The sequence below is a fragment of the Arachis duranensis genome, chromosome 8 (assembly GCF_000817695.3).
Source record: "Arachis duranensis cultivar V14167 chromosome 8, aradu.V14167.gnm2.J7QH, whole genome shotgun sequence".
In the NCBI taxonomy this organism is placed as follows: Eukaryota; Viridiplantae; Streptophyta; class Magnoliopsida; order Fabales; family Fabaceae; genus Arachis; species Arachis duranensis.
The window spans coordinates 34,735,927-34,748,065 of NC_029779.3; the positions used below are offsets into that span (position 1 = coordinate 34,735,927).

General features: G+C 33.5%; 2 protein-coding genes across 2 annotated transcripts; one reads left to right on the top strand and one right to left on the bottom strand.

The window, feature by feature from the left end:
* The first annotated feature begins 1,833 nt into the window (after window positions 1-1,833).
* Window positions 1,834-10,343, top strand: LOC107462437 (pentatricopeptide repeat-containing protein At4g04790, mitochondrial-like). Its single transcript, XM_016081021.3, has 15 exons — window positions 1,834-2,089; window positions 2,238-2,285; window positions 2,424-3,053; window positions 3,351-3,530; window positions 4,041-4,105; window positions 4,926-5,033; window positions 5,406-5,519; window positions 6,585-6,680; window positions 6,838-6,936; window positions 7,356-7,475; window positions 8,927-9,031; window positions 9,129-9,293; window positions 9,374-9,501; window positions 9,591-9,711; window positions 9,910-10,343. Exons 1-15 carry the CDS (start codon window positions 1,945-1,947, stop codon window positions 10,069-10,071), a joined length of 2,286 nt encoding a protein of 761 aa, XP_015936507.1. The 5' UTR covers window positions 1,834-1,944; the 3' UTR covers window positions 10,072-10,343.
* A 760-nt stretch (window positions 10,344-11,103) lies between these two features.
* On the bottom strand, window positions 11,104-11,974 carry LOC107462352 (protein CHLORORESPIRATORY REDUCTION 41, chloroplastic). Its single transcript, XM_016080924.3, has one exon. It carries the CDS (start codon window positions 11,951-11,953, stop codon window positions 11,222-11,224), a length of 732 nt encoding a protein of 243 aa, XP_015936410.1. The 5' UTR covers window positions 11,954-11,974; the 3' UTR covers window positions 11,104-11,221.
* Between the last annotated feature and the right edge of the window lie 165 nt (window positions 11,975-12,139).

A 12,139-nucleotide genomic window follows, 5' to 3' on the forward strand; every position in this document is an offset into this window, starting at 1 on the left:
TTCATATGTGTTGATATCCCCTTCATATAGCAATTCAATTTGGCTTCAGCACACTCAAAATTGGACCAAGAGAGCCCCAAAATCGTGAGTCACGTGCTTCATTAATGAATCTACGTGCAGGAACCTGTGCGTACGCACACTTCGCAGAAAAGTCACTTGTGCGTACGCACAGATGGTTGTGTGCATGCACACTAGCCGATTTCCTTCTTGTACACACGCACAGATACTTGTGTGCACGCACACTTAACTGTGTGCTTCCTCCTTGTTTTTTCATGTGTTCTCCCTTTGTACATGTTTCCTTCCATTTTTGCCTAGCTATTCATGCCTAATTGACCTGAAATCACTCACAAAATACATCACGGCATTGAATGACATAAAAGTGGAATTAAAATGATTAATTTAAGCACAAAAACGCATGTTTTCACATTTAGGTTCACTTTAGGGATCAAACACAAAAGTATGCTATTTTGGTGATTAAGTGTGAGTTTATATGATGAAATCCATCCAAATCAAACCAAAATATCTCATCAAATATGGACTCATCAATGATCTAGGAGGTTGGCAGCCACTGTCGTTGGCTCTCAGTGCAGCCTTGATTGCCTGGGATCTGTTAGAAATAATCAATAGGCCGTCTGATGGGTTATATGTCATTTCAAATTGGTAAGGAAGAAAGACTAGGACTAGATGCTCTCAGACTCAACAATTACAAAAGTAATAGGAAGAATGTTGCTGTTACTGTCTTGTGTTACTGTAATAAGCAAAACACCACCATATTTGTCATACAGATGCGTGCCATCGACAGAGACGAATGACTTACAATGCTTGAATGCCTCCACACAGACAAAAAATGCCCAGAATACCTTATCAAACATACTACAGTTGCGCACCATAAGGTGTCCATCATAGTACGGTACGGCCTTGAACTTACATATTGTTCAAGGACAATAACTCTGCAGTGCTTGCAGCAACCTAGACACCTTATTATATGACTCCTCCCAATTGTCATATATTTGCGCAATTGCCTTTTGCTTCACTATCTAGACATTTTTATACGAGGGTTTGAAGTGATAACTTTGCCTAACTGCACCTTGTAGTACAGGGATGCTGACGGATAGGTTGGACTGTATCAATGACATGATGACACGACAGATGAGACTGCTGTCCAACTGTCGATGGTCCCGAGACATGGTTGGTGCTAAACACGTGTGCACTGTTCCAATCACACATTCACCAATCACCACCACTAGACATTTTAGCTTATTTTTCGGAAGAAAAATGGAAGAGAGGAAGAAGTGAGATATTCGTGAAGAATATAAATGGTTGCACGTCCTTTTATAGCTATTAAAAATTTGTCGTAATGTATCTCGTTTACATTGTAAGTGTCATAATTATTCACGTATCCCGTTAACAGTGTAAACCAAATAAGAATGCACGTATCTCGTTTATACTGTAAACGAGATAAGACACGAAACATAGACGTGTTTATTTCGTTTACAGTATAAATAAGATACATACATTCTTATTTCATATATATTGTAAATTAAATAAGAGATACGGTGCATTTTGATAAAAATGCTACAAATTGTATATTTTAAAAAATAAAATATTTATTTATTTATTTATTTAATCTATTTTTTTTAAAGCGAAATATGATATAAAATTAATTTATCTAACAAAATAAAATTTTAAAAATTAATTTAATAATTAAATTTTGTTGCAACTAAAGTATTCATAAATAAATTTTTTGGAAATTGCATTGGAGCATTACTATTGAATATTGATAAATAATAAATTAGAGAAAGTGATAGAAATTTCCAAAAATTCTATTACTGCTTGATTTTGTTTTCATATCAGTGGTGTGCTGCAAAATAGTCGCGTTCTCTTCACTGCGGCAAGAAGCACAATTTCCATTTGCCCGTGTTCTTCAAAAGTGCTGTGAAAAAAATGCGCCATTCATATTTCTCCTACGTTAGAAATGTAACCCGATTCCGTTCACGTTCACGTTCTGCTGCATACTCTTCCTTCTTTTCGGAATTCGATGGAGATTCTACACTCGCAAGCCTCAAGCTTAAACAATCCCCTGCTTCAGGTAATTTTGCACTCTCTTGTTTTTAGGGGTGTTGTGTTTTCTGAAGCTGAATGAGCTAAATTTAGAGTTTTGTTGCGGAATTCGTTGATGGGTAGTGTTTTTTCAGTCTAAAAATTTATTTGTTGTGTTTGTGAATATTTTGGTGCAGATGATTCTTCTAATGTGGCGTTTAAGAAAATTTCTTCTATTTACTACGGTAAGTGTTTGATGAAATTCCTGTGAGAAACTGAGAATGTATGTTATCGGTTAATTGGTGTATTGTTCAAGTGCTGAGCTTGTCTTCTCTTTTTACCTTTCCTAAAAGGTTATTTGTTGTATTGTTTTATACTGTCAGGTGATAGTATCTCGGTCAAGAAACCCATATCTAAGAGAAATGATAATGCAAAAGAGTCCCAAAGTCAGCCAGGGATATCATGGCTTTCAAACATATATAACAATAATTTATTATTACAACGGAAAGGACATTCTCGCAAAAAGAAACAGAAACACTTGTTTGAATTTTCTCAAGAGAACCGTTTTAATAAGTTGGTTAGAATTTGTGCAAAGGTACTTGGACCGGAGGCTACCATTGCATTGTTTGGTAAAGTTGGACGAGATCCAGGGATCAAAGGGTACAATGCACTGATAGAAATGTGCATAGAAAAGGCTAGGGAAAGTAGTGACGAAGACATAGTGATAGAAGAGTTGGGGAAGGTTTTCCATCTTTTTAAATTGATGGGTGAACGAGGATTTCGGCTAGAAGAGCAATCATATCGTCCACTTCTTTTGTATACTATTGACATGTGTATGGTTGAAGAGTTTCATTTTTTCTGTGATGCTATCAAAGACCAGAATGCCAGTTTAATTACCAGACTCGGTTACTACGAAATGATGTTGTGGTTAAGAGTTAATAATGAAGAAAAGATTCAAGAAATCTGTAATCTCATTGCAGAGAATGATGGTGAAGAAACTTCTGATTTACGAGGTGGGTGGATATGCTTTTCTCCCTCATATGCATTGGTTTGTCATAATTTGTTTCATAGAAGCTGTGTTCAAACATCTAGCTTTGGATTATTTGTAGCAGATGTTGACATTTGCAGTTTCATTTAATGAGACTGTGAATTTTAAGTGACATGGTCAGTGGTCAATTACTTCAGAAATGAATGTTAAGTGACAAGGTGTCGCTGCTGGTTCTGCACATCGTTGTTAAATAATGATAGAAAATTCTGTTTTTGTGTAGCACCTTAAAATGGAAACTTACTTTATTCAACTTATGTTGCAGAAAATTATTTCTTGGCTCTTTGTGAGAGTGAGCGGAAGAAGGAGATATTGGAGCTATTGGAAATCATAGACATAAAAAAGCTTTCATCTGTAGAATCTGTAGAAAAGATATTTCAGGCATTAGGAAGGCATCAACTGGAACCTGTTGCGGAGAACTTCCTTTTGGACTTCAAAACAAGTGGTATGATTACAATATTTATCTTCTCATCACCTATTTGGATTTTGCTAGACATCAAACTATGTTTCTGCTTGCAAAAAAGGAAAACAAATTGCATATGATATAGCTGTTGTATCTCTTGAATTATGTTACTTAAGTCTTTCGAATTTGGCTCCTCTAAAGCATAGGGGTCAAAACTGCAGAACTATAGCTTCTGATGAAAAACTCAGTGGTCTGAGATTTCATAATCAGCAAGCACATGCAAAACTGATATACATTCTGCATTTTACCCTTTATATTACACAAGGTACTCTAGAGGAACAAAATCCCAAGCATTATATGTATAAATGGACATATATTAAGATTGCAGGTTTCTTTTTTCTTTGTCAATTATTAATGTACTGAATATTGGTTTTTTTAATATAACACCAATGAGCTAAGTCATATTGTGATTCTGCTGAAGAATTGAGGATTGAATTCCTCTATAAATCTTAATTGGTGTATATCTTGTACTGAGATTCTTACGCATTGCAGATTATGAAACAAATAATATTACAAACTTCATTGCAAGTTATGCTGTTAGCATCCCAGATTTATTGGTAAGAAAATTCTTGCATATGTCATTGATAATTTCCTCAAGTCCATGATACCATCAAGCGCTTTCCTTCATCCATTTTTCTTCCTCTAAACATATATAGCCAGTTTTACATTTTCATGATACTTCAGATTGCAATGATGATAGAACTTTTATGAAACCCATTTAAATTTCTTTTAGCATACCTAAATTATGATTATTTTTTGTTAACTTATTTTTAATTGTCAATAAAAATGGAACTCCTCACAGAGGCATTTACAGGCTTGTAGCCTATTATACACAGCATATCGAGATGAATTCCCTGCTATAACTGGAATTTGTATGTTTTTGAACTAACAAAGATAATGATTGAGAGTTGATACTCACACCTCAGCTATGGTTAGAAGCCAATATGGTATTTACAATAAATCAGTAATTGTAGCTCTTCATTTACTTTGCTGGACATGGTTCTTTATCTTTTTCCGTTCATTCTTGTTAATCTTTTTATTTCATTCTAGGTTGTGCAAATTTGGTGTATGGAATAAACTTCTTCAAAGTGGCTTTTACTGTAGATTTATTTTGGAGACAATTGAGGCTGCATTTTATTTAATAATTTCCCCTTGTTCTATTTAGCAATTCCTTCGTAATTGTTGTGTGATTTTACTTCATTGTGTTTGTATATATTAAACACTCCATAATTGCATGTGCATTTTTTAACACAATGATAAAATGGTACTAGTGCTTTTTTGTGAATATTTGGCATAATAATTGTACATTGTAGTTATTGTTGTGGACTTTTATGTGTGTTTGTGTGCATTCTCATATTTATTGTTGGTATTGTGAAGGTTGAGAATGTCATTACAAAATTCAAGGATTTGCACCAAACACTTGAAGTGTCACCTTCATCCTCATCATATGAGAAGCTAATTTTACATTGCTGCACGTTGCGCGAGGTATGACCATATGATTTTTGCACTTTCTGTAAGAGGAAATTAGAAAGTCCAAAAACACAAGCAATTGAAAGTGCACCCACCGCATATCTTTACCATTTAGTGGTTGACAAACATGGTGTGGCCATGTTATTTATCTTAAAATATGTATTTTTATTTAATGGAAAGAAACATAAATTCACAGAAACAAGTAAATTAAGCACTTTTTTCTATTATTGTGATCACAATGACATTGCTGGTACTTTCCTCTTCTCTGATTGCATAATTCCTGTTTTCATTATCTTATCCAATATGCAAATTCACAATAAAAGTCCATGATGTGTCAATTTCTCTCAAGTGAATTTTGGAGATTAGTGATTTTTGTTTCTAATGCAGGTGCGTGTAGCTCTTGATATTGTTGGTGAAATGTGTGAAGGGGGCTTGACTTTATCAAATGAGATGTTACAGTCCATATTACAAACTTGTGAGGAAACATCCGAATATAATTTGGTATGACCCATCATCCATGTAATCACTCTCTTCTTTCTTCATTCTCTCATAATTTGTGTTTTCACATGTTCCATCGATTTTCTCCGATGTACGTAAACTTTTGACCTTTAAGCTTATTGTTTCGTTGTGTTATGTCTATATCTTTGACTTAGAAAGTTTTGATGTTACTGTAAAGTGAAGATCCAGTAAAGATCATAATAATAAATAATTACTCTATCTTCTTCCGGTCCTGCACTGTATGTTCTTATTCAAGCTTGAAGGGAAGGTGAAATATAGCTTCTTCAGTCTTCACCATTTTGTCTTAAAATTTATATTGGCATTAATTGGATTCTTTTCCTCTTGGCCATGAAGTTCTAATATCATGTCAAGGAATCAGTAGACTTAAAAGCTTAGTATATTACGCGAAGATCCAAGAATAGTTTTATCTCTATGCTCTATATCACAAATTTTGTCTTTCTTGCAATTGTCTAGTGCAGAGAGGTTGCTTAGAATTGACCAGCTCATCTTTTGGATGACATAGCTTGCTCTACCCGCCTTTACCTTTTGGAAAAAACAGTGACGTAATTTTTCTTTTGTTCTTTTGCCATTAAGTTAGGATGCTTCAATTTGAAATTATTTTGCACATCTATTCTTTTTGCATTCATCTCTTCCATTAATTTTTTTCTCTTTTTTAATAAAAACGAAAGGTAAGTGATAGAAACAGGTTTGTTTGTCCCTTTTAAGCTAGTTTAGCAGGTTTAGGAGCAGTTGTGCTAGGCCTAGCTGCTGCCTATAAAATACTAGGGGTTAGTTAATTTTTAGTCAATTAGAAAATTCTGTTCAGTTTGTTAGTTCAGGAGAAGAAAATTCTCTCCAGAGTTGGTTAGACCCAACAGTGTATTTCAATAAGGAGTTGTGATTTACAATCCCTAGTTCATCAATAAAATCCCCTATTTTCTGCTAGATCTCAGTTCCTGTCAGTACGCAATATATGTAGAGCTGGAATCAATTATTCTATAACATCTTGGATAGTTTACTGTTCTCACATGTAATTTGTTTTGTTCTTTGGTGTATTCTCAAATAAAGGTTCATCGGATCTTCTCTACAATACGCCAGTACAATCTGGAGACAAATGATAAGACATTCAGATGTATGATAGACTTGTTCTTGAAGATGAAAGACGTAAGTTGTACCCATTCATTTTCATTCTTGTGCTTTATTGTTCACCAGTCTTTTACTGATTTTATCTTCATCTTGCTAAGTATCCACTGTAGCTGTATTTTAGTGAGTTGCAGTGAAATTTAGAACGTCGTTGATGTTATTTTATTTCATGATGCAGCTTGAAGGTGCATATAGAATGCTCGATGAAATGGGGGAACTGAATTTGAAACCATCAGCTAGCATGTACAATACCATAATGGCAGAATGTTTTAGAGAGGTGATGTTTCGTTAATGCCTCTGTTCTATACTTAATATGCTTTTTGTGGTTTTGCAATCAGATTAGAATGCTTTCATTGAACCTAAAAAAATGGTTTCATTGAACCTTTGTTGTTATTTTTTCGTTTTGTTATTTTAAATAGTTAAAGGTTATGGACATGAGTATATGGCACAAATCTTTGAGCAGGGTCATTCCTACTCTTGGGCTTTGGGCAAAGAGAAATTTTACCAAACTTCACTCTGGGCAATCCTTTGCATACAAATGATTTGTCATGAGTTGAAATATGGCTGCTGATAATGGATATAGTTTTGACAAGTTTTGAAATGCTGAGAAGTCCTTCCAAAATGTATTTGAATCAACATCTATCCTACTTCAGCATTAAGCATTCCTTTTCTCACCATTTTGCTGAAGTTTTTCAGAAAAACACGAGTGATGGGGTCAGGGTCCTTGAGCACATGCAAAATGCTGATGTAATGCCTGATTCAGAGACTTTTAGCTACCTGATTAGCAACTCTGAAACTGAAGAGGATGTAGTCATGGTAAGTTGGGATTTATAACCTCATAATAAACCATTTCAGTCATTTTTTTATCTTCGATTCTGTGTGTGTTCAGAAGTTTCTAATATTTCTTATGTTCTTTCTTCTAATAATAACTCAGACTATAAGATTGCATGCTTCAATATTTTTATCTAAGAAATTTACTATCCCGATAGAGACACATGAATGCTCTTTATATCTAATATGTTTTCTAATGCATGCATCTCTTTTGGGTTTGATGCGTGAACATTGCACATTGCATAGGCTTATCTTGCATTTCGCATGTTTAACTTTTGTCTACATGATTTTTTTTTTTGGGTGGGGTGGGGAGGGGAAAAGAACAATGATTAGACGTTTTGGTCATTTGAAGCTCTAATACTGTCCAGGGACGGATCCAGGAATTTGGTAGAGGAGGGGCTGAAAATTAAAATATTATATAATCAAATATAATATTATATATTCATTAATATATAATCATAATTAATATTTTTTGATAAAAAAATACTAATAAGTGCTTGTTATATAAAAAATTTATCTTAGTTCTTATAATTTTTTTATTTTGGATTCGATAAAATATAAAAATTATCTATTTTTTATTAGCTTACTTTTTGAGTATTATTGTGACAGTAAGTTATATTTTTATGCTTCATATCATAAAAAAATATACTATAAAATAATATAAATAAGTTATTCTAATAACTTTGTTATATGCATTTAAAACATATTCATGAATAAAATATATAAAATATGATTGTTTTAATGAATTTACTTAATATGTTATTAATATAATATCATGAGAAAAATAAATAAATTTTAAAATAATTTACTTTCATGTATGTACTATAATTATATAAAGATTTTTTTAGTTATCATAAATATTAAAGTATTTTTATATGATAATAGGTGTAAAAATGAAGAGAAAAAATATTTAAAAAGAGAAAAAAGTTTAAATGTTTAAAGATTTGGAAATTTATTTAATCGAAAAGTGATTGGCAATAATATTTTTCTCAATTTATGGATTGTTACTTGTTTTTTAGTTTAATAATTTAATTATTTATTTAAGATAATTACTTACTCTATTTTTCAAATAAAATTATATAATATATAATAACTTTATATACTTAAAATTGTTAACTTTTATTTAAAAAAATGGGAGGTCAAGACCTATACATTCGCTCTTGGTCATTGACACGTCAGCATATCCCTGATACTGTCTTCAACCATCTCCACCAACAGCTTAAGCTCTTGTGTTGAGGCACGAGTGTTTTTTATATTTTTAACGGGGTTTAGTTTGATTTCTATGTTAGAAAATAATTGCACCACAGAAAATAATCTGTTTGGATATGCCTACATTATCGGAGCTACATAAAATTAGTTTTAACTTAGGTATGCCATTTTGATAAGCTGTCTATGGATGAATGCTTACAAATGTATGTTCAACTTTATGCTTGTAGTATTATAAAGAACTGAAGGAATCTGGAATCAAACCTACAAAGCAAATTTTCATGGCCCTTATAAATGCTTATGCTGCTTGTGGACAGTTGGAGAAAGCAAAACAGGTACGGGTGCAAGCAGCGTATGCTGCTGCTTGAGCTATCTATCATTTTCTTGAAAGACAAGTAACCTTTATTGTGACTAACTAATCCTCCATTGTAGGTAGTGTTAGATCCATTGATACCACAGAAGAACTTGAACCAAATCAAGTGTGTGCTTGTTTCAGTTCTTGCAGCACATGGGCAACTGTCTGAAGCTATTCATTATTACGAGGAAATCAAGAAAGCTGGACATAATTTGGAGCCAAAAGATATTATGAGTCTCATCGTAAGGTTTTGAACATATTTTCGGCTTTATAAAATTTTTAACTTAATATGATTCATAATCAACGAATTCAACATCCATAGGAGAAGGCTCGGTCCAATGTAGAGTTGGACAGGTTGCTTCTTCTACTTGAGGAATTAAATGATACAGATTATTGGAATGGAGCTTGCTGCAGAATCATCTTGTATTGTATTTGGAACAAGGATATAAGGTTCCATCTTTCTATTCCCACTTTATTGAAGTTTTTTTCACCAGAAATGCATTCTATAGTTTACTTATGCTCACTATATTTCGTGTCAGTTCTGCTGTCAACTTGTGTAAGCTCCTCAAGAATAAGTACCAAAGCAACGAACTGGTTACAGAAGCTCTCTGCGATAAGCACCACAGCGATGAATTGGTTATGAAAGTTCTCTTTGATAAGGTTCGCCTTTGCTTCCTTCCCTAAAAATATTCCTAATCATACTCCTATTACTATAAAAGAAAGTATTAAAAAGAGTAGAATTTTTTTGTCTCGGAATCTCAAAAAACAACCAATGCTTCCCTTAGTAAAGTAAATCATTTATCTTCTCTATTGTGTGTCATTATTGTATTCACAACAATTGTGTCTGTATTTGTATAGGTGTTCTCTCTCATCGACGGGTCAGAGTCGAGCCATTTGCAAGCGTGCCTCGAACTGCTTTCTGAAATCAAGGATAAGCTAGGCCTTGTGCCTCCAAAGGAATATCATGATTCTCTGCTAAGTGCTCATGCCAAAACCTCTGAATTACATAATGCTAACTGAACGAAACATTGAGCTAGACTAAGAAGGGTGAGTAGGTGAAATACTCTTCAGTCTTCACTTGAGTTCCTATTAATAGGTGCATTATATCCAAATGTGTACAAATAACTCACAAATTTTGGGGTTGAGGTGATAGATAGGTAGGTCTTTTCTAAAAGGGCTGTTCCAGAATTCAAGCATCTGATATAGCAGCTAAAGTAGGCATGAAGTTGCGGTGTACTAACATTTTTCTCTCTTTTCGTTGTTAATATAATATCAGAAAAATATTAATCATACTATGTTTATTTTTTATGATGTACTTATGAGTAATTTTGAAACTTGCGCTGAATATGCAAGTTGATAGGGGGCATCTATAACAACAGTCGGATAAAGTGGAAACTGGAAAGTGCGCTGCATTTTGAAGAAAAGAATTGCAGTTAAAATCTTAAAAGAAAATAATTGTTCATTGTTGTGATCATTTGTTACTGCAACAATGCTCAGGCGCGGTAGATTTTTATAAAAACCAAAATTTTCACAACAAATTTGGCCATCAAAATTGTTACACTCAGCTATAAAAATTTTCACAAATTTTTAATCCATAGCTAAGCATGTTGTTATATTTTCCAGTTGAAAGTACATGTATATTCTTCTAGGAACTAGCTAGTTTTGTTAACAGAATTTTTTTCCATCCATATTATTCAAAATCGAGACTTTTGCTCAAGGGGAATTAAGTTTGTATTACTTGAATCAGATAACTAAATATATGCTAAAAAAAGAAAAAGAAAAACATTTTAAGAGTGTGAAAACTATGTGTATAGCTAAAGAACGATGAAATCGTAATACAGTTATGCACAAGTTTATGTTAGGATCTTAGCAATATTTTGCTTCTTTTAAGTGCTAATATCCAGTAATCTATAGAAGTTGCACCAATATATATCAGAAAATTATATTAGATGTTTTCAATGATCATCTAAAATTTAATTTGGTCCAGATTTTAAAAAAGTTTTAATTTTATCAGTTACATTTCTAAAGCATTTTAAATTTCTAAAACAAGAATATCAAATGAGTACTTCAAAAAAAAAAGTCAGTCAAGAATTTATCTACATCAATTTCATGTAAACCTTAATTACACCAACAAAGTTACATTCCCATCATGAAAGAATCTGAATCTGATTCAAAATGAGTAAGCAACAAGAATGGCTTGCCTGCACCTAGCCTTAGCCTGTTTGAGCCTCTCATCCAATGTCTCTTCCTTCACAGAAGCCTTCACCATTGCCAAATCCATTTCCATCAGCTTCAACACTCTGAACAACTCAGTCACCATTCTCTCTTCCACTTTCCCTTCATCCATCAGTATCTCTGCCTCCTCCCTCGCCCTCTCGGCCACAATCTCCCCGGCCTTCGCTAGCAACTCGGTCGACCCGAATTCCTTCCCCATTAGCTCCTCTAGCTTCTCCAAGAAATCAGCTATGACATAACCTATTGGCAGCTCTAAATTAATCTCTTTTGTCCTCTTCCAACCAACCTCAAAATTCGGTGGCTCGGCCTGTGATATTTCAGTTTTAGGCCTTCTTTGCCTCACTATTTCTGATCTTCTTCTCTTCTCTATGGGAAATGTCTGTGGACTGTTGACTGTGCTAGAATTAGGATCTTGGGTTGGAAATTCTTCATTAGAATCATCATTGGAATAATCACTAGCTGCATAATTGGTGCTTAAGGCATTATTGTTATTATTATTATTATTGGTGCAGTTGATGGAGAAGTGCTTTCTTGGGTGGTTTTGAATATTGGAAATCTCTATAAATGGTCTATGTGAATAGAGATGGTTTTGGTTTTGGTTTTGGTTTGGATGATGAGAATGAGAAGTAGGATATGATGAGAGAAACTGGAGGATTGTGGAAGCCATTGCTACTAGTTTTTGAATGAAGCAAAGTGAAATAAAGATTAAAGATAAGGCTCTTTTGGCTTTTATATATGGTTGGTTTGGTTTCTATGATGATTTTGTTGTAGCTTTTCATTTGTGTCAGATAATACAGTTAAATTTTGTAGTCCAATAAGCATAGAGTACTATGCTAAATATCACATGAGGAAG